This window comes from Lethenteron reissneri, chromosome 16 (genome assembly GCF_015708825.2).
Source record: "Lethenteron reissneri isolate LAM-NWPU_2019-01 chromosome 16, ASM1570882v1, whole genome shotgun sequence".
NCBI lineage: Eukaryota > Metazoa > Chordata > Hyperoartia > Petromyzontiformes > Petromyzontidae > Lethenteron > Lethenteron reissneri.
In genome coordinates this window covers 6,762,407-6,788,345 of record NC_083794.1, presented here as the reverse complement: position 1 = coordinate 6,788,345, position 25,939 = coordinate 6,762,407, and the positions used below count along the sequence as shown (strand labels likewise).

At 47.0% G+C, this 25,939-nt stretch overlaps 1 protein-coding gene across 1 annotated transcript in view; it reads left to right on the top strand.

Annotated features, from left to right (window-relative positions):
- The first annotated feature begins 8,099 nt into the window (after positions 1-8,099).
- The window catches only part of LOC133342874 (short transient receptor potential channel 4-like), a 79,911-nt gene continuing 62,071 nt past the window's right edge, over positions 8,100-25,939 (top strand). The window contains 1 exon segment of the mRNA XM_061552232.1: positions 8,100-9,082. Coding sequence (XP_061408216.1) covers positions 9,015-9,082 — 68 coding nt within the window. The 5' untranslated portion in view covers positions 8,100-9,014.

The following is a 25,939-nucleotide window of genomic DNA, read 5'->3' as shown; positions in this document are numbered from 1 at the left end:
TGTGACTCACACAGTGTGGGGTAGGCCCTCATCCAGCAGTGGGCTAAAAAAGGGGGGGCTCCACAAATACGGGCACATAATGGTTGTCCGTGCGAGACGAGCAGCAGGAACGACCACGCTAAAAAAAGCCACGCGGATGTCAATAGCCCCTCTTTCCTGCACTAGCTTTGCCCTTAACAGCTCTGGTACTGGGAGTCACGGGGTATGAGAGCAGTCTACGCTCTGAAATAAATAAAAAAGTAACCGGTCCTGGGTAAATGGCATTTAAAATGACCAAACGGTCCATTCATGCGTTTCTGCGTTCACACGTTTCCTGAGATATTTATTTCGTGGGGTATTTTTCTTTTATGTTTTGTAAAGGGGCCACGAGGGCTGATGATAACAAAATAAGTGGGCTTAAAGCTGGGTAATAGTAACCTTGTCAATTATTCAGAACGGATTTGGCAACGGAGCAACGACGGTGACTGATGTATCAAATCAGCCGGTTTTGGTGCAAGGGATAAAGCAGATTGCTCTACTAAGATTCAGAGAAAATACCGTGTTAGTGTGGAACAAGATACAATTTTTAAATATGTGGTATTGTAATCTTTGGTCTGCTGTTGATACGTTGTGGTTTTTTTGCACTTTGCTGCTGAGTGGATTTCAATTAAAGAGTTTAACACGGAGGCTTTCGCGACCAATATTATTCATAATCAACGTTTTTGGGTTTAGATCGCGTTATTTATAAATGTGTCGTAACCCTCCACCACCCGACACGGTCAATTAGTAAAAAAGTGTCACGTTGACAAAGGACAAATAGTTCACTGCTTGAGCCCACCGGTGTGTTGAAGCGTGAAACCACATTTACAATTTGACACTTTTTTACTGATTGGCCGTGTCGGGTGGTGGAGGGTTACGACACATTTATAAATAACGCGATCTAAACCCAAAAACGTTGATTATGAATTCAATTAAAGAGTTTACGTACGGTGGGAAAGAACTTTAACATACATACATACATAAGTAAGGTATAATACAATATTTCCTGCTGACAAACCAAACCCACCCACGCCACCCACTTCCACTTTGCCCCCTAATCTCACAGCCCACTGGCACAACGTCCACTCTCCCATCCTTGCAAACCCCACCATAAGCCACCCTCTTTTTTCTCCACCACTGCTCACAATTCTCACACCCGCTTCTGTCATTTCAAAAGGCAAAAAATCTCGATGTGCATTGCTCTACGCTTGCTGTAAATGCCGCAGGCTGTCCCTGGTATAACGTATTATAGCAGGATTACAAGTTTTTGCACATTTGTACACGGATTACATTACACACTCACACCACTAACCATTTTGACAGAGAGCATGACAAACATATGAGATCTGCATTGCCACCGAGATCAATGACACTATAATGTAATATTATATATGGGTGACAAATTCGAAACGCATGTTCACAGGATGCCAGTGATGAATGAAGATGATGATTAAGCATGCATCAATGTCTGAAATTATTAATTGCATAAACCGCTATAATGTTAATCTGGAAGGTCTTGTGTGTAATGTATTAAATTCTAAATATATTTAAACACAAAATGAACAAGTCATTTTCAATTCGAACTCTCGCATGTCCCCCTAATTACGAGCATTTTGTAAATCGTGACAAAATCATTATTTTTGTCTCAAAAAGGTTTAGTGCCGTGATCTCGGTATACGAATCAACTATTATCTTTTGTACATAAATGCTCCACGTGCAATATCGTTCCGGTAAAACTATTTTATGACAATTATCAACTGTCATTTTTTATTTATCCAATTGCTGCCACATCATAATGGAATAATGCCACAGATTCGTAAAATGCCATTATTATCATGCACGGCCAGTAGTGCTGAAATGTTCCCATTCATATTTAAGGCCAGTTAATAACCCAAGTGCTATCTACATCGGTAAGCACGTGTATACAATACAGCACTGCCAAAGCAATGCACTAGAGTGTGTGACACGTTGGAAACTAGTTAAATGTGTTATTTGTATTTAATATTTAAATTTAAGTTGGATACCAACACAAGTTGGGGTGGGGGTGCACATTGGTTAGCTATGCTGAGAACCTGGAAACATTAGATTTCCAGGCACAGCTAACATCAGTAGTGATATCTAATCTATTCTGCCCACCACCCGTCCTCCCCAATTCACACACCTGCATTGACCACCATGGCAATACTGCATGGCAAGGCCTTCATCCAACAGTGCACTGTCAGGGTTTAAAATCATTTTACCACCAAAGATTACGTCTGCTAAATATAGAAAGCTGTGTACGGACTGTACATGAACCAGTTCATCAGGGATGGGACAGGCTTAGTACCCGTTACTGTTTAGGTAACAAGTCAACTCGTCACTTAGTCATTCCTTTATCTCTCACCCTCTATGTGCCATGATCATTCTCAAAGACGTCAGCGATCATGGCCTTCGTTCCATTTCGCGCAGGAGACCGTGGCGCGTCCAGCCCTGCCGCCTCCTCCGCAGAGCTGGCTGGACATCGCCAGTCATCTGGGAAGGCTGTTGTCGGCCGCTGCTCACCTGTTCGAGCGAATGACGGCCGCGTCGACCACCGATCTCCAGGGCGCGCTTTCTGATGCTGTCGGGACCAAGGCGTCTAAAATGGCGGACTGGTGCAAGAGTAGAGTAATAAATTGTAAGCAGGTGACTTGGAACGTGTCCGACTGAGTGATTCTACACGACACTTCACTGGTAGAACCCCTCTTAATGATCACCCTTGTTAACGACTAATCGCTTAACGAATGGCCTCCATAGAGCCCAATGTGTTCGCTTACCGACCATTCTCCTGTCAACAACGGGCTGTTGTAGGTCCTGTAAATATGAATTAATGCAGTGATGAACCATGTTTCTTTTATAATATAAGAATATATTTTACCCTTTCTGGCAATAAAACTGGTGTTAAGATGTTAAAACACCAAACTGAAACCTTTTGCAAGGAATCATGTCTGCATTAACCACATATACTTGTGGTGAACATGCAAACAAAAAAGCATGCTCTGGTAGTATATGATGATGCATTGTTTTTGAAACCGATTGGTCCACACCAGAGACAGCTTTCTTAAGAGCCTCGTCTCAAACAGTGTTAGACCAGAGGACGCCAAAAGGCGAACAGCACAAAGACAATGCCACTATGAGGACATTGAGAGCTCGGGGTGAGCAGCTACATCATATCCCATTAAATGCTTATTTTAATATTGTGTGTGTATAAGGTTGTTAGTATCTTAATGTATTAACATACATTGTTTCAATATTAGAAAGTACGTTTATGCGTGAAAGAGGGTAACTTCCTCTGCTGTCGGAACGAATTAAGCCTTTAACGTGCATCCCCTATACTCGCTTAACGACCAAATCACTTAACGAGCAGTTTCCTGGAGCCAATTAGCGTGGGTTAAGAGGGCTTCTATTGTACAGTCCACAGTTTGACTTGCACGGCTACTATCACACTACTGCGACCTCTCTTACAATTTGCATTCGTGAAGGAACCTGGCTGGACACCGTTCGGGACGTTATTATTTAGCCGGCCGCGCTGCGAGTGAGAGAAGCACACCCGGCTGAGGATATTGTGGAGGCTGTTAGCAGTCATTAATTACTTTGACACTTCGATACGGTGCGGACGTGCATTTCGATTGTTGGGCCACTCGCTTTTTTCATCACCCTCGACACGACCCGTTCCGCGAAAGCGCTTGTGTATATCTACATCGTGGGAATGTGTTTAATTGTTTAAAATTTTAATTAGATACATTTCTCCGGATGCTGAATTAATTTGACCTACATCATCGTAGTGCTGGAAGACACGCCTGCAAAATTGCAGGGTGTGGGGGGGGGGTTTGGCCAGTCCTATCGATTGAAATCTTGCGAAAACCGTGTTCGTTGTTAATAAATAACGGTGGCCAATTAAATTAGCCGCGTGGGGTTTTTTTCTTTCGTTTTGTTTGTTTGTTGATTGCTTGATAACTAACGGCTTTGAGTGCTGGTGGTGGCGATTAGTCGCCTATGAATATGACGAGTGACCGTGACAGGCGAGACGACCCGGCGTCAGGCAGGGATCGTCGTCATCACCACCTGTGTGTGTGTGTGAGATCGCCATTGTCACTAAGGGGCGGGGGGAGCGTTTGTGGTGTTGGTCAGTGAACGGGGATCAAAACGCGAGAGGGTGAGCCTCAGGGTGCCAATTGAGAACGCGCGCGTGCGTGTGTCTATATCTACGCCTATGACAGAGATGGAAACACACACACTCACTCATTGCAATATGCTAGAGAAAACGTGTTCGCGTGCGAGAGATTTGGTCTGTGTGTCAGAATGGTGTGTGTGTGAGAGAGAGATTGCTTGCGCGTTGTGTGTATATGTGTGTGTGAATGTGTGTGTAGAGTGGGGAGCGGTAGTGCAGCGGTTAGCGCGCTGCGCTACGAACCTGGCCACCCGGTTTTGATTCCCCCAGTGACGATTATCCCAACCGATCGTGGGCATCCCCTAGGCAGACTGAGCCTCAAATGAGTACCTGCTGCGGATGTGTAAACATCACCGCTGGGGAGACAAATGCGGCCGGGCGTGTGCCGTTCCAGCCTTCACAGCACTTGCCCCAACAGTCTGTTAAGGCTATCCGGGGGATCTTTGTCTTTGTGTGTGTGTGTGTAGGGAGAGAGGGGAGGTAGGGGGCAGAGCATGTGCTAATGCAAAGTTGTATCCATGGAGACGAGCCAGGCAGGACGCGAGCAACAGAGGGATGAGAAGACCCCGATGCTCATCCGAGCTGCTCCCAGATCTTCGGGCCCCCCCCCCGCCCCCCCAAATAACAACACGCAGCATTCATTGCGGAAAGGAGCTATCAAGGAAACACACAACGCACGCACGCACGCAGCCCAATCCATGCGCCGCATTTATCACGACCCGCACAACACAAATTGTAGGCTTTATTTTGATGTCCGCGTTTTCAATGGTAATGACATGTTGTTTGTTTTTTTGTTCGTGACAGTGTCCGACAATGATGTCGGACACATACATCCAGAATTGCGTGTTGTGTGCATCTAGAAACGTATAAACCGCACGCGATTTCACGGTAACGGGATAACGGAATAACCACACACGTGCACACAATGAAGAAATATCCGACACAGCGTGTCAAATGTATCTTTCATGTACAGCTTTAACCCGCGGTGTGGGGAATGTTTAGGAACTATAAAAAGCTCACATGGTGCGTATGTTAGCATTTGTGATGACCAGGCTCCATGTCGCATGCATGTCTGGTGAGCTTCATTCGCATCGTACGTAGCCAACGGTGCTAATCAGAGTTATGTCGTAATTCCATTCCCCTGGAATTGGCCGGATCTCCTTAAACATTAAAATTTGACCATGTGTAAATAAATACGATTAACAAACATATGTAAGGTATGCCATTTTTTAATCCTTTATATTAAGTTCACTTGCTTGCTTGCTTGCGCGCTTACGACCGTGCAAATCTTTTGGTCGTTTTTTAACCCACTTCTCGTGATCCAATCGAGCTGACATTTTGCACACAGACTCGTTGTGCGTGACAATTTCTTTTCGTGAAATTTTTTTCCAAAATGTTACATTTTTTAGGACAAAAATATTATATTTAATTACCAATTGCTTAATGGTGGCAGGCAATCATCTGACCCATAGGTGGCAGCCATCTCAAGCCAGAGGACGAGAGGACTCTAGCCGCCCGTTTCAAAGACCAATGTGGGCTGGGTTGTGGCCCATTGAACACGCATATAAAGGATTTATAGTGAAAAACTTTGTTTTTACGGGTTAATTTTTTGCTTATGCATATATGTTTGCATACATTGAATGTATATGTAATGCTTTGCTTAGGTATTTTAAATTGAACGTGCCTAATTTGGACTCAGCCGGATTTAAATTACGTGTATGTACCATATGTATGTCCTGCATGTATGTACACAGTGTGGCTCTACTTGCTGTATGTTATCAAATATCATTATTACGTTTGTTTACCAAGGATACTCTCACTAAGTCTACGTCTCTTTTTCAGCAGGGTCCTGCAAAGTTGTGGGGTATTTTGTTGTTGTTTTTGTTGTTGCATGTTGTGGGCAGTGAATACTTGGTTAATTTGCGGGCAAATGTCGAATTTGGAAAGGATGGACCCAGTCGCTGGCACGCAATGACGTTTAATGCCCACTTAAAGCAAACAGCGCGTATTCATGTTTTGTTTTGGTGTCCAGTATTCATACACGCGCAGTATTAACCAGGGGCGACCGCTGGGTCCGAACCGTGCACCTCTGCAACAGGTGGCGAACGCCTTAGCGCTCAACCACGTCACCGTCTCTCTACTCTGGCTGTCGCCTGATGATGCTGGCTGTAATTATCGACGAAACGTCACGGTACACTAATTGTAAATGCTGTGGTTTTACTCTCCAATTGTTTACGTGATAAATCTCACTAATTGGCTGCGTCAAGTGGTGTCGGGTTGAACGACGCATTTATATTTACGCGATCTAACCCCCCCAAAAAAATATAATCGATAATTTTGCTCGTAAAAGCCTTCTTGTTCATCTTGTTGATGTGTCTCGTTTGCAAGAGAATTGTGCAAATCCGACACAAACGTACAGCTCATCTTGTCAATCCACTGCTGAACAAAGTCCTCCCCACTGTGTCGACCAATGGGGGTTTTCGCCATACTTCACCACGCTGGGCAGTTGCAGTGTTGGTGGAAGGCAAGCACAGAAACCCGTTGAGATATCACTCAGCGCTGATGTGAGCCACAGCTGGGGATCGAACTCAGGTGGCAGGGCTCATAATGCAGTGTGCTAACCCGTGCACCACAGTTCATAATTTGCATGTACAGTGCGTACGTACAATAAACAAATTGTATCCTCTCATTACGTGTGAGTGGCTCTCTGTGTTTACGAGTTACGCACGTCTCAATGGATGCCCCTTGATTTAAAATACATGCAAGTATATGTATATAAATCTCCGTATACGCGTCTGTAGGCTTACTGCATATATTATGCAACTATGCGCATGCACAGTATATAAATTGCGTGTATTGATTTTGGTCTCCTGTTGAGGGTAGAGGCGGACACCAGTGTATGAAGAAAACGATGTTCGTGTGGGTAAAATGAGCCGTAACTAATTAACGTGGGCCCTCGAACAGATGGGAGCACACCAACGCCCATCACCGCCGCACACCAACACACACAAAAGAACACACCACCCCAAAACGATCCCAGGCCGCACGTGAAACCACACCAGACCGATAACGGCCGACACCGAACCACCCCAACCCCATAACAGACCACACGAAGCCTCAGTGGATCATAATCAAGCAACGCAACCAGACGACAGCACGCCACACTGAGCCACCACAAACCACACTGAGTGGTGCCATATCACACACAAAGAGACGGTCACTGCATCGCGCGCTTTCAGATGCGCTTCTGCGGCCGTCTGGAACGCTCTTCTTTTCCGATATTAGGAAGCCACTGGAGCTATGCACTTTGAAATCTAGATTGAAAACGAATTCATTTAGAACTCCGACTAACACAGTTGGCTACGTACGGTGCGAAAGAAGTTCAACATACGTACATATACACAATCCCATATCAGACTGCGCCACGCTATACTAAGCCACAGCCGATCAAATCAAACAACCCCAATCCAGACGACAGCACGCCACACAGAGCCACCAGAACCCAGACTGAGCAGAACCATATCACACAAACCCATATCAGGTTGCGCCATGTCCAGTTTGAGCCCCAATTGACAACATCAGCCCCCCACATCGGACCACACCAACCCCGTACCAGACCACACTAAGCCACAACGAAATCATATCAAACAACGCAACCCCAAAACCAGACGACAGCAGCCCGCCACACTAAGCCACCACGAGCCACCCGGAGCGGTCAAATATCACAGAGACCCATATCAGACTTGCGCCAGGCCACACCGAGGCACGACTGACGACATCAGCCCCCGACCACACGCAACACACAAGCACGAGCGGGGCGGCACCTCGCGAAGTGAGGATGACACTCGACCGCTCAGCGAGCGAAACGCTCCAGAAGCCGTGCGGTGGAGAGAGGAGGGCACGTCGCCTAGCTCTGCGTTGCGATGTAACGAGAGACCGTGGCGAAGAGAGTGAAGGGCGAATGGATGGAAGAGCCTAAGGCGAACGATGATTGTGATTGAACATTACACATGTATGTGATATCAGACTTTAACGCCAAGTGATCATGATGGTGGTGGTAATAATATAATGAGTCGTACGAGAGCCAGAGGGGAATTGTACAATTGTAGAGAGATACAGAGAAGCAATAAAGTTACGCGGACAATATTCGACGAACGTTAAGGGGACTCTGGCAATTAAGCTCGTAATAACAACAATGGAAAATATTTAATACGTATAGCTATAAAGGGCAATGATAATCTAAGCTGAAACCGACTAGCATATTATATTCAAACGAAGAGAAGCAATATTATAATGATGATGATGGTGAGGATTATTGAGAAGATGACGATGATTACGGGAATAATTAAATTATCAGAAGCAATATCAATAATCAATCCAAAGTACATTTCGTCGTTGAGTCGGATTTGAGCACGACAAACACAGCCGACAAAATTGCGAATATTCCTGCACAGCACCGCCGTGTGTCGCGGGTCACTCATTCATTCATCCCCGGCGCTCTTGCGCGTTCATTGAGCGGAGGGATCGCATGCACAGCCCAGTCGGAGACACCACGCGTGCAGACCCCGCTGGGCGGTAAGACGAGAGAGCTTTGAATAGAGAGAGAGAGAGAGCCACACACACACGCGCTGCGCAGTCTCGCTCGCATCACACTCACTCCACTCAGCCATCGCTCGCTCGCTCGCTCTGCATGGAGGTGGACGGGGCTCGTCTGGACGGTGGAGGATTCGTCTCGTGTCGTCTACTCGTTCGCTCGCCTCCTCGCAAAGCGCCCTGAATGTGGCTGGAGCTAACAAGGGAGAGTTAAATGATTTTTGGAGGCAAAGCATTCAGCTTCTGCGTCAAGGCAGAATTGCTCGCTGCGATCTGCAAACTGTGAGTGCCCCCACGCATTGATCACGATCATGATGAGGATTGAGATTATTCAGATCATAACGATGGCTTTGAAATGCATTGATTAATTTTAGTCGCTTAATTGCATTGTGCATTGTATGCGTACGGACAATAGGGTTTTCACATTAGCCGCGGCTCTTATTAATGCAAATTACCTCTGGTGTAACGTGACAGCGGTCTCTGATTCTGTCCTGGGGGGGGTGGGGGGAGCAAAATGAAACACAATTTGAGCTTTTTTTACGTCTGGTTGGGTGGCCCTGTTGGGTGGCCGAACGGCCACACGCAAAAATTAAATAAAACCCCCGGCATTCTCAAAATTATTTTGTAAAAAATTCAGTGGCGAATTTCTGCAACCGTAGCCGCTGTTTCCTTTCAGATTTACTCATATGTGCAATATACCTCCGATTAGCTCGGTTGGCAACGCACGGTGCGAAAGAAGTTCAACATACATACACGTGAGAGCATGCGTTCGAGAACCCTGTGCGGGTGCGTATAATTATGTGCTACGAACCCGGTGACCCGAGTTCGATTCCTGCTCACGGCCTAGACCAGTGACGATTATCTGAACCGGTCCTTGGCCACTAGGGGAAGACAAAGGCGGCCGCGCGTGGTGTTGGCCACCCACCCCCTCGTGTGCCATGCCGGCCTTCATAGACGCTCGCTAACAGCACCTGCCCCAACACTCTGTTAAGGCTATACGGGCGGGGGATCTTTGTCTTTGTTATGCTGCGCGTGTGAGCGCAAACAGTTTTGTTGCGGCTCGGGGCACTTTGGCTTCCTAACAACAAAACGCCTCTCTCGCCATTCGGGCGCCGTCACTCGCGTGGTACTGGCTTGCGGAGCGGGAACCATCAACATCGCGGGGACCACGAAGTGACGACCCCCCCTGGGATCGGAATTCTGCCGCGCGCCAAACGGGCAACGGTGCATGTAGCCCCCGAATCCGTAGGCCACTCTCGTTCCCTGCGTCTGCTGCCTCGGCTTCGTGTGCAACGCTTGGGACGGCTGATTTAGCGATGTGCGGACGACGTCGGTGATTGCCTCTCGGACGGGAGGGAAGGGGGGCTTGCTCCGTTCGCTGTCACATAGGTGGTGCCACCTTTTGTTCCGTGCCAACTTAGGGTGCGCTTGTATGTGGTCGTGCGTGGACATCACGTGTGCTCTCGGCATGTATACACGCGTAGCCTCGTTTGTCAGTTCATCTTTAGATTCTGGCTTCCCTGTACCCTGCGAGGGTCGTGGGGAGGGGTTAATTGGTCATTCTTCATCACGCTGGCCAGTGTGGGCTGGCAGGGATCATAGACTAGTGTAGTATAGTACAACAATTGATTTTCCCCGCACTGCCCCTCTGCTGACAACGTGGCTCCGCGACGGTCTGCAGCGCCTGTTTCATGCAGGGTGCTCGCAAGCCTCGCAGAGACCAAGCTCCAACCTACTTAGCTTCTGAGATCTTGACGAGATCGAGAGCATTGCGGTGAGTTGGTCAAAGGAAGTGTGGGTATAGCCAGTGACATTCATGTAACAGGAATTGAGGCACCCGAAGAGTCTGAGGATTACATTTTACAAGCTATGAACGCAAAGGCGGAATTCTGGCCAAGCCAGTTAATTTATTGATATACAGTTTGACATGTGCGCAACTCGTAATTTTAATCCCAGATATCCCTTGAAAAAAAAACACTCAATTGTCTCATGAATAAAGGTAATCTTATCCTGAATGCGCCAGATCTTGTCAGATATCGGAAGCTCAGCAGGATTTTGAGACTGGATAGTGACTGGATGGGCGAGCAACACCATGCGTAAACAGGTTACTATGGGCCGCGAGGCTACGTGCTCTGCATCCGACGACAGTGCAGAAACAGACGTACATTGTTGTGCCGTGCTATGTCCCGACGTCGATGCACCCCAGGATTCTACATTCGTGGTAGAAGTATCGTTGAATAGCCCCCATGAGCCTCTCAGCGTGGGGTGGCCCTCATCCAAGAGTGGATCGACATAAGGGCAGTTTCTCTATATGTCCGTGTGAATCTATAGATTGCATCGAAGGGCTATGCGCATATTCGACCTCGGTTAAGGCTTGAAGTCGCATCACAGAACCAAATGCCCTCCTCTATCACAGGGCTGGGCAGGGGAATATGGCAGGGTGCCCTCTGCTGAGGATATTCTGCCACTTGTCCTCACTGGCATTGTCTCTCCATCGGATGTTGTAATTATCATCATAAGCCATGGGCAATCCACTGCTGGATGAAAGCCGCCACCACCACTCGCGATCCAGCGATGTAATAACCCACCAATAACAAGCACGAGGATTTATTTCATCGCTCCATCTCATGTGTGGCGTTCCGGGAACGGAAATCATTTTGGAACGTAGTCATAACAGGGCCAACGTCCCATAAAATGTTTGTAAACCCGGCACACCTCAGCAGCCATACACAACATTGTGCCTGTGGGCACTAGTTACGATGCCACCTACTCCATCCAATCTGGCAACGACCCAGGACGTGTTCAGTGAAAATGTAAGCCATGAGCAGTGGCTATAGTCGCGGCTCGCGCAAGGTACTGAATTGGACAGAGACACAACCCCCGCTTAGGTCCCGAGATGGGGATGAGAAGAGGCTTGAGAGAGGCGAGGGTCAGGGCGAGGATTACGTCCGTGTAAGGTGGAAAGCCCTCGTGGCGCTTATAACAGTAAGCCCCGATGGCGGAATAAGAGCTGGGACCCTCCCTGGGGAATTAAAAGGCACGCGGCTCAGTAATATTTCACTTCCGTGGACACATTGATCAAGATTGAGGCGCGGAGTTCGTGCGCGTATGCATGTGATGATTGATTGCGCCTTTTACAAGTGCGGTCTATCTCGTGCTGATGTGGTTAGCATATTGCTCTATCTATTCGCCCGGTTCTCTATGCAGCGATACACAGTTGTGGCGCTGACACATTCGGTGCCCGTATACATATATTTCTCTCCCCACTTCTCCCCCTCCCCTCCACCCTTCAATTCGTATAGACTCCCCGTGGAAGAGATATGGAGATCGGGATTTGGCGAGATGTGAGAAATGTGGCATGAAGAAGATACATGCATCAATGAGATGTAGGGAAGAGTGATACAGATGAGACAAAAATAACAGTGAATCAAAAGATGAAAACTAGAGACAGAGATGTGTTAAGATGAGGCGATATTTGCAAACAAGATAGAGAAAGATGAAGATAAAAAAATTATTCATGTTTATTGAGATCTGAATTCGAGCTACTATTTAGTGCATCCGTATTGCTTCATTAGTCTGGGGACCCACGCGTCGTTTGGGTCCCTTGGGATGTTGCTTATGCGTCGTGCCACCCCTGGCGTGAGATTCCCGCAGCGTGGGATCTCGCCTGCATGTAAGTAAAGGATTTAATTTATTAGAGTAGATCTTTGCCATGTGTTTAACTGATTGCAAACACGTATGTGGGATATGAATATGGGCGGTTGCCTGAAATTTCCCTCGATGTGAATTTTTTTTTTTATTTTAAGGTCACAGTGTTATTGGCGAATGTGTTGAGTTTATTATTATGATGTGTGCTTGTGCGTCACCGCCAACGCATTGTCACCAAGTAAGTTGTATACGTGTGGGGTTCTGTGACGAGTTGCTCATCGAGGATCGAGGTTTGATTCCAGGCCTCGGCATTGAGGAGGTCTTCTAGCATCCACGTGACATCCTGTGCATCACGATCAGGGTTGTGATGCACATCGTGCCCTCAATAGGTGCTCGTCAATAGCACTCACCTCAACAATATGTCCCGGCCTGGGCCATTCTTTTTATTTCATAACGACAATGTCTCTAGCGCTGTAACATGGCAAGCCATTGCAATGGCTCTGAGAATCCGTGTGTTAATAGGTGCTCGCTAACAGCACTTGCCCCGATGGTACATTAAAGACTGCACGGAGCAGCTTTGCCCTTGATTTTGCCGCACACAATTGGCGGAGCGCAGCAGTGAGTTCTTAGCTCGCTGCTGCCCACCACACCGTGGACGTTTCGTCTCCAAAACATTGGAATGTTCGCGCAAGTCTCAAGGACAAACATTTTTGGTGCCAAGGTCGCTGCGGGGCCACTGTGGTGGTTTTTTTTTTCACTGGCGGTGGTTAAACAGCTGGGCCAATTGTGGACTACGCACAGGGACGGGGCAGTTTCAAGAAGAGCTTGTGGAGTGCTCAGAAAATAATGTTCTCGGCAACTTGAGACAATGGAAGTCGAGAACGCACTGCAGAAGAAGAAGGTCCATGTAGTTCGGCTGCTATGTCCTACTGCTGAAATGAGATCACAGCTGCGATAGCCATGATGCCCAGATGCACAGACACGTATTCTATTTTGTCAAACTTTATGTGTATGCATCAGCAGGGTTACCATATTCTCCGGTTTATAAGACTTACTTTTGTGGATTAAAGCAAAAGTTGGAGGTGCGTCTCATAATGCAGTAGACGTGTGGGTGTGCGCGAAACCAGATTTGTATACTGTCGTGTCAGAGACCAGATTTGTATACTGTAGTGCCAGAGACCAGATTTGTATACTGTAGTGTCAGAGACCAGATTTGTATATTGTAGTGTCAGAGACCAAGTTTGTGTGGGGGAAGCAGTAGTGTAGCGGTTAGCACACTGCGCTACGAACCCGGCGACCCGAGTTCTATTCCCGCTCACGGCCAACACCAGTGACGATTATCTGAACCGGTCCTGGGCCTCCCCTAGGTCGACTCAACCTTAAATGAGTACCTGGGGCGATATGTAAACATCGCCACGAGGGAAACAAATGCGGACGGGCGTGGTGATGGTCAAACCACCCCCTGGCGTGCCGTTCTAGCATTCATCGGTGCTCGCTAACAGCACTTGCCGAAACAGTCTGTTAAGGTTTCGATTTAAAGCTTTCGTGAATGCAGGGATTCATCTTCTTGGTTCTTTCGGTAAAGTCACGTAGAAGGGAAATAATAATTGTATTATGTTTTATATTTATTATTTTATTATTTACCATCTACGTGACTTTACCGAAAGAACCAAGAAGATGAGTCTGTTAAGGCTCTGCGGGGTGGGGGGTCTCTGTCTTATTTTTTGTAGTGTCATTGACGGCACCGAGCGGGCACGAGTTGTCGGTGCGACTTACTTTGCGAAACGTCTTACAATCCCGAGAATGCGGTGCTTGCACTTGATGTGTTCACTCGTTCTTTGCTCGTCGCCAGCGCTGTCCCCATTCGAGTGTTGATGCCAATATGAATGAGGACGCATTGTGTCGTGCTGGCTGGCGTAAATGTGGAATTGTGGCCTCTGCGGAGGCTGTGAATGCACACAGACGAAACATTGGAATAGTTTAGTTTTTTTTCCTCCTTGCTCCCCCCCCCACCACCCCTACCCCCCCCATCCCAAATTTCAAAAGCATGGCATTTCTTCTTTTGGTTGAACATATTTCTCTCCGAGTAATCAATGCATCAAATGTCCAATGCTGAATCATGGCGTGAGACACACTTGAGACGCATTGGCCAATTCCGGCGGTAACGGAATTAGCGGACCGCAACGCAGGCAGCAGATGAGAGCGCGGCGAGGCGAGTCGAGTTCGTGTTTGCTTCGCATCTCTCGATTCAACCTCTATCGAGATTAGTTTGAAACAATAACAAGCCAATTGAAGCACGCGTTAAATGTTATTGTGGTCAGATTCCGTATGGGGCCGTCTATAAATGACGTCACGCACATAGGGGAGAGGGGGGGTCAGACATTTGTGACGATGGGGGGTGGGGGGGTTGAGAAGTGTGACGTCACATCAAAACGCGCAACTTTAAATAAATATAGAATTTTTTTAACAACACTAATTGTTATAACAACATTCCTACAACATCAGAGTGCAGCGACACATTAAATACGCACTACAATGACAATAGTTTAAAGCGATTTGAAGCATGTTTAATTTTTTTGTTGGGGGGGGTGGGCAGAGCTTTGTGACGTCATATTTGAGGGGGGGTCTGACTTTTTGTGACACCGTGTGACGAAGGGGGGGGGGGGGGTCAAAAATCGTTCAAAATCGCGTGACGTCATTTATGGACGGCCCCTTAATGATCTCATCAAGGAGCATAAACCGTCACGCGAACTCCGGTGATCCTCACAGCAGCGGCTTTTGGCTGCAAGCCATCGAACAAAGACGGTCACCGCATCGCGCGCTTGCAGATGCGCTCCTGCGGCCGTCTGGAACGCTCTTCCTTCCGATACCAGGAAGTCACTGGACCTGTGCACTTTAAATATTCTACATTGAACACTCATTTATTTAGACCTGCTTTTTTGTATTTACTTTCTTGTCCTTCCCCCGCACCTCCGAGTAGCACGGCTTGCTACGTACGGCGCGAAAGAAGTTCAACATGCATACAACATACCGACGTCGAGACACGTGAGTGGCAGGAAAGGGGTGGAACTCCTCCCCGAGGGTGCATCCACCGGGGAGATGGAGCAATGAAATCAGTTCGTTTGCCGGTGCCCGGTGTGGATTGTTCCATTGCTGAGGCCTCACTTTGGAGGTGGATTGGTCGCGGCTGACGATCTAGGAGGTCATCTTGTGCACGTGCATTCTTGCTATTTAATCGTGACCTCCGTGAAGACGTCCAAGAGAACAGACGGAAGAGGCGATGACACCGGCTCGCGTGCCACGTGCTGCTTGGATCGTCACGAGGCTTAAGAATCCTTTGTTCAGCAGTGGATTGATCGTGGATGATCATTAATTCGTAATATTAAACTTTACAAAGCCTATAACGTCGCCTCTCTGTACTAATTAGTCCGGCATGTGCGACGGTAGGTAGGTAGGTAGGGTGGTCGGTACAAACCTATCACTCGATCGTTCCAGACTCTCTCAGGTTCGCTCGCCTTCGACCCAAACGACTGCATCGATTTGGTGCTCCGGTTACGGTACCGACTGCTGCGTGTGACGCGTCCCATCTCCGATATCCAATGCCGGTTCAAACAGGGAGCAACCGATCCCTGATGTGCTCATGGAGAGCTTACACTCTCACGACGGGACAGACCTTGAACGATGACCCATCGTAGTAGGTTTTCACCCTATCAACTGGTACAAAACTGGCACCTTTATACAAGGGATCATGTTTGCAATAACCACAACACAAGCAGTCAAAATGCAAACAAAAAGAAACAACTCTGATAATGATAATGATATGCACTGTCCTTGAAGTTGATTGGTCCACACCCGAGACAGCTTTTCTTAGAGCCTAGTCTTCATTGGTGTTGGACCAGATGACGCCCAAAGGCGTACAACTCATAAACAGCGCACTAGGAGGTCTCATAGTGTAAATGCTTACCCCGAGCTCTCAATACTGATGACCCATTGTTAGTGTCATCGGCAGCGGCGGGCATGATCAATCCACTGCTGGATGAAGGCCTCCCCGAACCGTCACACGTCTCTCACGGCCTCGCGATGCGACGATTCCGCGAGCTGAGCGTCACTAGGGTGGACGCTGTCTCGCGGGAGCGATCCCTCCTTCGGCTGCCACTCCCGCGTTAGTCTCGACCGCGACCACCAGCCATCGTTCATTCGTTGTAGCCGCGTGTCCTGTCCAAAGCCACACTCACTTCTTTTTAAATCCTTTATATTAAGTTCGCTTGCTTGCTTGCACGCTTACGACCGTGCAAATCTTTCGGTCGTTTTTTAACCCACTTCCCGTGATCCAATCGAGCTGACATTTTGCACACAGACTCGTTGTGCGTGACAATTCATTTTCGTGAAAAAAGAATTTGCTAAATTTTACACTTTTTAGGGAAAAAATTTATATTTAATTACCAATTGCTTAATGCTGCCAGGCAATCATCTGACCCATAGGTGGCAGCCATCTCGAACCAGAGGACGAGAGGACTCTAGCCGCCACGCATATAAAGGATTTATAGTGAAAAACTTTGTTTTTACGGGTTAATTTTTGTATTATTTTACACGCTTTCTTTCAACTCACTCTGTCTGTTGTTGTTGTCGTTGTTGTCGTTGTTGTATCCTCAAATCTTGTAACTCAATTTTAACCCACTTCCCAATGTGGTATCGACTGCAAACTTGGTACACTTATGTCATACTGATGACAATACTATATTCTATCATACAAATGTATAATTTTAAACATTATTTTTATATGTTATGTTTCGGCTTGGGTCTAATTGTCCACGGTCAACTGACGTTGGCTGTAATTGGCCAGGGTCCTTTACGCTATGGCAAGCTTCGGGGCCACTTCCTGGAGTCGTGGAGTTCTGCCATTACGAGTACATTTCATAAAAGCGTGTTTATTCTTTAATATTACTTATTCTTACTCTATCCATACGAGGTCCCTTGACCAACGTACGCTCTCGAATCCGCGTGTTCCTCTTTTCCGTCTCTCGTTGTAAATTCCAAGCGTGCATCTTGCATTCTCACCTGGGTTTAAAATGTGTATATGTTCATTATGCTTCATTGCGCACTTTTTCATCTTTCGTTAACTTGCATTTGTCATTGTCCACGTCTCTGATTCACATGTCATACCAGGCCATATGCACATATGTACATCGCAATCTATAATCACGAAGTCACCTTTGCCATGTAAGATGCGCACCTAGGCAGTATGTCTCAGTTAATGAGAAAAAAAAATACTTAACATTTTACGTTCAAGTGCCATTTGCCTCCGCAGTGACAGCATTGTATCGTCAACCGCTGAGGTTTTACTGCCAACGTCAATGCAGTGATGTAAAGTGACGTCAGTGCAGCGTTATAACGAAGCGTGCTCACCATAAACGTGGAGTCTTTGTCCTTACGAGTGAAGCTTCAGTCTTAGAGAGACACGGAGGCACGGCCTCGGTGTCTTCTGTCCAACATTGGATTATGTTTTGTTGTTGTTGTTGCATCCTCTTGTTATTAACCACGAGGTGGGGGTCACAACACGAGTAAGACGTTCTCTGTGTCAGCATTTGGCGGTGCCAGGTGAACAATTGTGCCTTGCAATAGTCTCGCATTTTCCACCGTGCCTGGGTCTGTGCTGGGTGGACGTGTGACGCAGTGGTTAGCGCAGTGCGGTATGAATCTAGCAACGTGAGTTCCCTTTCCGAACACGGCAAACATCATCGGATCCAGGAGGTGGGGGGCGAGGGGGTGGCGATGGGGCCGATTGACCCCCCCCGCCGACCATCCCCTCTCCTTGAGTATTTGAATCAACTCTGGGCCCCCCTCTGCACCTGCAGAAACCCGCACTAACCAGTGTGGTGAAGTATGATTAAACAACCCCGATAACTAACACTGCGTAAGGAGGACTCTATCCAGAAATGAATTGACAAAGGGCTGTACATTTCGGTATTAATATTATATATTCATAACACCCCTTTATGGTGAAAGAGTAGGCCAAATACCTCGGGAGAGGCTCTCTAGAACGCCTTCCCGTGGAGGCTATTCCGACAGCAGTTGCGTGATCAATTGCAGGGTTGCGCCTTCACCTTCTTACCCTTTGACCTCAGCAATATTACTTTTGTGAGCATGTTGCTTTAAACAATGTTAACACTAATTTATTACAATATGTAGCACAATTTTTGGGTAGTAAGTGTTATTTCGTAATTGCTTATGCCTAAAAAGAATGTAAAATGGCTATTATTCCCCACAAACTTAGCTTTTTTGACCAGGACAGTGATATTTTGAAATTGACTTATTTTCAATCAGAATTTGTGTCTTTTCGTTAACATAGAGTCAGAAAAAAAGAACATATGAATCAAAATGAACATGTATTTATACTAAAGTAATACAAAAATGACTACAAAAGATTTAGAAGTGAATAGTTTTTCGAGATTTTCGATTATACTGTAAATCACTTTCACGAATCAGCCCCCAAATATAGTCTCCCATCATGTTCTCGTTATACTGTCCTTGGTAGCGGCGTTCAAAGTCCAGTATATCCTGGTGGAAGCGCTCGCCATGCTCCTCAGAGTCCTCTTTGAATTTATCAAGATGAGCATAAAGGATATGGACTTTGAGGGACATCCTACAGCCCATTGTGCCATGCCCATGAAGCCCCGAACCACTGCGACAAAGCTGTTCCAAGCCACTTTCTCCTTACTAGAGAGCTTCTTGGGGAATTCATTGCACTCCAGGATCTTCTTTATCTGTGGTCCGATAAAGACACCGGCCTTGACTTTTGCCTCAGACAGCTTAGGGAAGAAGTCTTGAAGGTACTTGACGGCTGCCGACTCCCTATCTACAGCTCTGACAAATTGTTTCATAAGGCCCAATTTGATGTGCAGTGGTGGCATCAGCACCTTCTGGGGGTCGATCAGTGGCTCCCACTTGACGTTGTTCCTCCCCACAGAGAACTCGGTCCGCTGTTGCCAGTCTCACCAGTGATAGTGCGCCTTGGTGTCCCTGCTATCTCAAAGGCAAAGATAGCAGGGAAATTTGGTAAAACCGCCTTGGAGACCCATCAGGAATGCCACCATTTTGAAGTCTCTGATGACCTCCCAGCCATACTCAACATACTTCAAGGCGTCCAGCAAGGTCTTGATGCTGTTGCAATCTTCTCTGAGGTGCACCGAGTGAGCCAGGGGAAGAGACGGGTACTTGTTACCATGATGGAGCAGCACGGCTTTGAGGCTCCTGGAAGAGCTGTCAATGAAGAGGCACCACTCATTCTGGTGAAAGGCTATTCCGATTGCCTCGAACAGACTGGTCACATTGTGGCAGAATCAGAGCCCATCTTGACGGGTGAAGAAAATGCAAAAAGGTTGGTGACGCTTCCTCTGATCTGCGACTTGCACACTTCTTGCATCCAACAAGTTTCGCTGCTTGAGCCTAGACATCAAAAGCTCGGCATTGTACTTGTTGAGACCAAGATCATTGATCAAGTCGTTGAGGCCTGTTTGGTTGGGGTAGTATGGGTTTCTCTCCTCATCTCCACCTCTGAAATTGTCATCTGGATCTGCAACGTCTTCCTCGCTCTCTGATTTGCTGCTCTCCTCTAAAGACGGCTGCTCTCTCTCCAGGGGAGTGGGTACGGGGAGCTCATGGCAGTGTGGCACCGGGTCGATGGATGAAGGAAGGTCCAGATACGTGATAGCAGGTGTATTCTTGAATATCCGACGTTTGTAAGGGTCCACCATGCAGAAGTAGCAGTTGCTTGAGTGGTCAGTGGGTTCTCGCCAAATTATTGGGATAACGAACTTCATGGCTCTCTTTTCCCCTCTCTACCATCCTACAAAAATACATTTATTTTACACATGACTAATGTGTAAGAGATTCTCGCAACATTTTTTATGTTATATATTTTTTCAATTACATTGAAAATTGTAAAACATTTTAAAATTGAAAACTTTTACAATTTTAACAAATTTTATAACGTAAAATTCCGATCAACAATTGTCCATCTTACCTTCCAGAGTTTTTTTGCATTGCTCGCAGGTGAAATGAGGTGCCCAGGGTTTGTCTTGATTCCCGACAGGAATGCCGAAATATGCCTTGCAGGCCTCACACATCTAAGCAGATGCGTCCACAGAGTACTTTTCGCTCATGTCTTGACAAATTGGCCGCAGACATACAGTAGCAAAATGCGTCTGCCGGATGCTTGCAGCCTCTTGATGTCATCTCAGAAAAATGCAGATATGTATCCACTTAGGCAGCTGGAACTAAGCTGAACTGGAAGGCTTAAGGCCCCTGTATCTATCTGGAATGTTCTGGAAAATAGGTACATTTCAAAATATCACTGTCCTGGTCAAAAAAGCAAAGTTTGTGGGGAATAATAGCCATTTTCTGTACTTTTGAGGCATAAGCAATTAGGAAATAACACTTACAACCCAGGAACAAACAAATATTGTTACACAGTGTTATTATTAATTACAACATTTATTCTGCACACAGACACAGAGGTTATTGGTCAACGTGTTGGGGATGTTAAGCAAGCAGGGACATTTGGAGAATCGTGTTTTATTGTTCGTGCGAGGCTGTTATAATTCAATCCTAGTTCCATTGCGAAATTTCGCATGCAGGCCGCTCGTCGAATTACATTGTGCTCTGTCAGTTGCCACGTTACACAAATTGGTGGGGGGGGGGTGTGGTGGTGAATGGGGGGGGGCGGTGAAGGAGGGGGGGCGGGCGTCTGATCCGGATGGGCGGTTTTTTTTTGGCAAAATGATAAAGATCCTCTCGAGGAAAGGGGAATAATGAGGCCTCAATTGTTGAGGCGGAAGCGTCGCTTGTTAAGCAATTTGCACAGTTGTTGTCGTGCTGAAGACAGCCAAGGTATGTCTGACAGACGGCGATGCACTACGACAGTAATAGACCCACACTGTGAGCTGTTGTATAAGCATCAGAGTTACATGATATTCCCGCATACGCTATGAATAAGGTGAACGATTGCGTATATATTTTACACGTCATGTATGTGTTCCGTGGGAGGAGGGGGCGGTGGGGTTCATTTTCTCGTTGAATCTTTTCACGGACTTCAGCTCTGGACAGCTCCGGCTGAAATGAAACCCGGAGTAATTGTACAAAACGTAAAGCGTGTCCGCAAAGGTTTTGATCCACTGTTACATAAATATAGAGAGACAGACGGTTTAGTCAAGTTGATAAAACTATACTAAGGCAAGTATCAACAGCGTCAGCAGACTGTTTGGGCACGTGCTGTTAGCGAGCACCTGTTAAGGTCGGCACGACACACGAGGGGGTGGGTGGTCAGCACCACGCCTTTGTCCATGAGTGGCGATGTGTACACACCGCACCAGGTACTCATTTGAGGCTGCGTCGACCTAGGGGAGGCCCAGAACCGGTTCGGATATTCGTCACCTATGTTGGCCGTGAGCGGAATTCGAACTCGGGTCGGCGGGTTCGTAGCACAGCGCGCTAACCGCTGCACCACCGCTCCCCGCACACATTATGCACATGCACGTCCACACACTTGGTTATTTGAAGATGGTGAGTATCATCCCTCTAAACGTCTGATGGTATTGGCAACACACATTGCATCGAGATTTCAAAGAATCCCATGTGATCGCCAAGCATCTCAGCTGTGATTGTTTTTACCGCTTCTCTTGTGCTGTTAAAGATCTCTCACGATTATTATTTGTTCCATTAACTTAAGAATGCGAGTAACACGTTTCACCTCCGATTGGCATTGGTTGGCTACGTGCGGTGCCCAAGAGATTCGTCATAGAGACACGCAGCTCAATCTGCCCATTCTATTGAATAAGCGTTGCCTTCATGTGGACCCTGCCTGAGTTCGATTGCTGGCCCCAGATAACATCAGTGGTGAGTGATATCTGAAGCGGGTTCTGGGTTCCCCCTTCAGTAGGCTGCACTGACCAGTGTGGTGGGCTCGGGTAAAACAATCCCGGAGGTCACCACCAGCATAGGGAGGTGTTCATCGACCGAGTCAGTGGTTTGACGAACCACAGTAAAAGAAAAAAATTACCGTTTACACATTTTCTAGGAATGGTTTTGAGAGCACTCAAAAAGCAATTAATCAGTTCTTAATTACGTTTTAAAATGCATGGTTTTGTTTACACATTGCAATGCGTGCCGATGGTTGCTGCATTTATTAAAACCCTTGCAAAAAGAAAGCTCCTGGGTTTAGTGTGCTCTCAGCTGGTTATTAATGAAGGTCATCTATCTACAGGGAGGGCTTAAAACACATGACAGCCCTTGACATGCAAGGCAGTTGGAATGGTGAGGAGGAGAGACGTGGGAGCATAGAAGTACAATTCAATTTATTTATCTGCACAACCCACCACGCCTCGCTGCTGCCAATGAACATTTTATTGCACGTTTTGTCCACCCGCCACAAATACAATTTCGGCTCAGCGCTAATTAGCTACCGAAATCTGGCGAGTTCAAGCACTGCCTGTGCAATTTGGTCAAATGCAGTAAACATACGTTTCCAAGAAATATGTATATTTTTAATCTAGAAACTAAAATAAGCCCATGTGGTCCCTGGCTTAATTGAGCACGATGTAGTACAATACCCATATACTTCTTACAGCCCTGAGCAAGAGGTGGGAATTCCACATTCCCGTGGAAGTTACGAGTCGTTCTATACAAACAGCCATTGCAAAGAATGTTCTTCGACACTCGTCTAAATCTAACATTTTGTGAGCACGGTTTTGTTTCCCGTCTCGCTGTTGAAAACTCTAAAAGCAGCCCCTCGTATATCACGAAACGTATTTACAGGCGTGCTGGTCCTCTGGGTAGGGGAGTGATACGTTTTACAATCTCTCCCAGGTTTTTCGCGAAACTTTCCAATTGCTTGTCAACGAGAGCCGGTCGTCATCAGCGTGTGATTGATAGCGACCAGGTAGTCGCATACGCCGCAGTAATTTTGAACCTGGCAGGCGTTTGTAAAATACGGAACTCATTGCACTGCTTCCGACAGGGTTACCGTGGCATGTGTGTCCCTTATTCTCCAAGACGGGTGTGACCAGTGATGAAATATAATATATTTAACCAATTAAGACAGAGTGCAATACTCGCCCCTGTGTGACTTTGCAGTTACAATGCACCATGACAACACGAGTATTTATAGACGACTTATCAGCGCTGTATTTCTCATTTTGAATCCGTAAATGACCTCGTGGAGACGCTAATTTTTCACAGGGTCACTTTATAATTCCATTACAGAGATAAGTCAACGCAAGCGGAACTGAATTTTGCTCAAGTGAACTGCAGCGGGTTAGACCAGACGATATGGTATGGGATTCATTTGAACTGAATTGAGGCAAATTAAATGGGAAATACAGTACGCGCATAATCATTGCTAATCTATTCTGTAGATGCTATTAACGAGGCTCGCATAAATAAAGTGTTTTCTTATGCAGTCGTGAAACTTATGTAATGTGCCTATATACACTGACCCAGCATATTTCACCACGCTGGTCAGGGCAAGATGAAAACTATATACAGGGTGCTTAAAAAAATGTTAACACTTAAATGGGACTATCGATTTTAATGGGAAAAGTAACGAATAATACACTTCAAAAGTCTCCCACTTGTACGCCAGAATTGTCAACACACGCCTGGAATCTTCTCCAGGTGGTCTCCAGAGCCCGGAGGCACATTTCTTGCGATATTGTTGCAAATTCTCAGAAGTGTTGAACAAAATTTGAAGCACCCTGTACATACATTTGTAATCGTGGTGTGCTGTACGTATGTTGCGTGCAAATCAATATTTGCATAAAATCACTCTTTTCAAAATGCATGTTTTATCGGGTTGAGTCTAAGTACAGCACCGTTTTGAGACGGCCCCATTTGAGATGTCCGGCTAACTCCATTTTAATCCGAATATTTATTTATACTGGAGCAATCCGATGAGCTATGAAGCTCTTTTTCACAGATGTCCAGTAGGTGCGGGAAAGAAGCGTCGTTTCACACAAGAGGACACATACGCCTGTGTAGAAAACCCACACACTGACGGAAATATCACCCAAGCTACGCACAGATGGATTACGCAACCTACTTGCTGTACATCCTGCTGTGACTCGTGGAAAAAAAAAGGATTCGGTAAGAAAAATCCACCCCATGATAAAGTCTTGGCCACAAATGATAGCTCAACGAAGGGGCTCGTCGCGTGGGCATTTATAACTCTTAAGCCCATGTTAATAAAAAGGACCCGGAGAAAAATCCGCGGGACGACGGAGAGAACACGCAAACTCCAAATATACAGCAGGCGTCAAGGTTGGGATCGAATCCACGACCGACCGCACAACCAGGCGAGGTAGTTAATATCTCGCCACCGCGGCGCCCCTATTGCAGCTACGGAGGAAGGGCCTGGGGGCCTAAGGAGGAAGGGAGGGGGCCTACACAGGTTAAACTTCCCTGTTGAGTCAAGGTAATAAAAGCACAGAATGAAATACGTGCAGCAGGCAGGGGCATAACAGCTTTGGTGCCGCAGACGCGGCCGCAGGCTGACTGGTTCCATTCATCACACAGCCCCTAGGTGCACACGTGATCGCACACAGGGCTACAGGTGTACATCATCACCATGCCCGACTGCAGTGACCTGCTCGTACGCGTCAACCGCATCTTCATGCGTGCAATCGGTGCCGTCCCGTAGCCGGGATGGGCCCTTGTGCAGGCAATGAAACGGGGGCGGGGGGGGTGGAGGTCCCCTCTATGTAGCTCAGCACCCTGGGCCCCCCCCGACCCACGGGGCCAGATGCAATTGCACAGTCTGCACAGTCAACATCTACACGGACTGGGTTGTAAGTTGGAGCGTCCTCGGAACCCGCCCATGCCGAGCGCAGTGTGTGCCGTTGGCAGTGAGCGTCGTTGCCCCGTGTTTTATTTACCTGCCGTGTCTCGAGACGTCGCTTCCAGCAGGGCCCTTGGCTAATTCGATGCATGCGCGTTGGGACGTGTGGGAGTAAACCAGAGTGTCCTGCAGAAAGCAAAAAGCCGCACACGTTCGAGACGGAGGTACAACTCCAAGCTTCGCACGGTCACATTGCGAAGTCCGTTGCTGTTCGTGTCATCTTCTGGTCACCTCTCGGCATCTTGTACCCGCGTCGCCTTAGTGCTGACCGGGTGGTGGTTCCTCTTGGTCTTTTGCTACACATACGACCAGGGTAACACTCAAAGCTCCAAACGGATTCTAAAATCCATTTCCGTCCCGCCATCCGGCCACCACTCACCTCGTACAATACCTGCTTTGCCTTACCACTGACACAGTAATTAGTGACTCGGTTATCACCCAGTCAACACAATCGTTTGCTTATGTCATGAAGATCAGCGTGAGTAAAATGTGGTGTTCGCTCCGCTGTTAAAGCACAGGGCAACCATCATGAAGACGCGATATGTATCACGGGCAGAAACTATTTACTATTTTTATTTTACCAGATAAGGGCAACTGAGCTA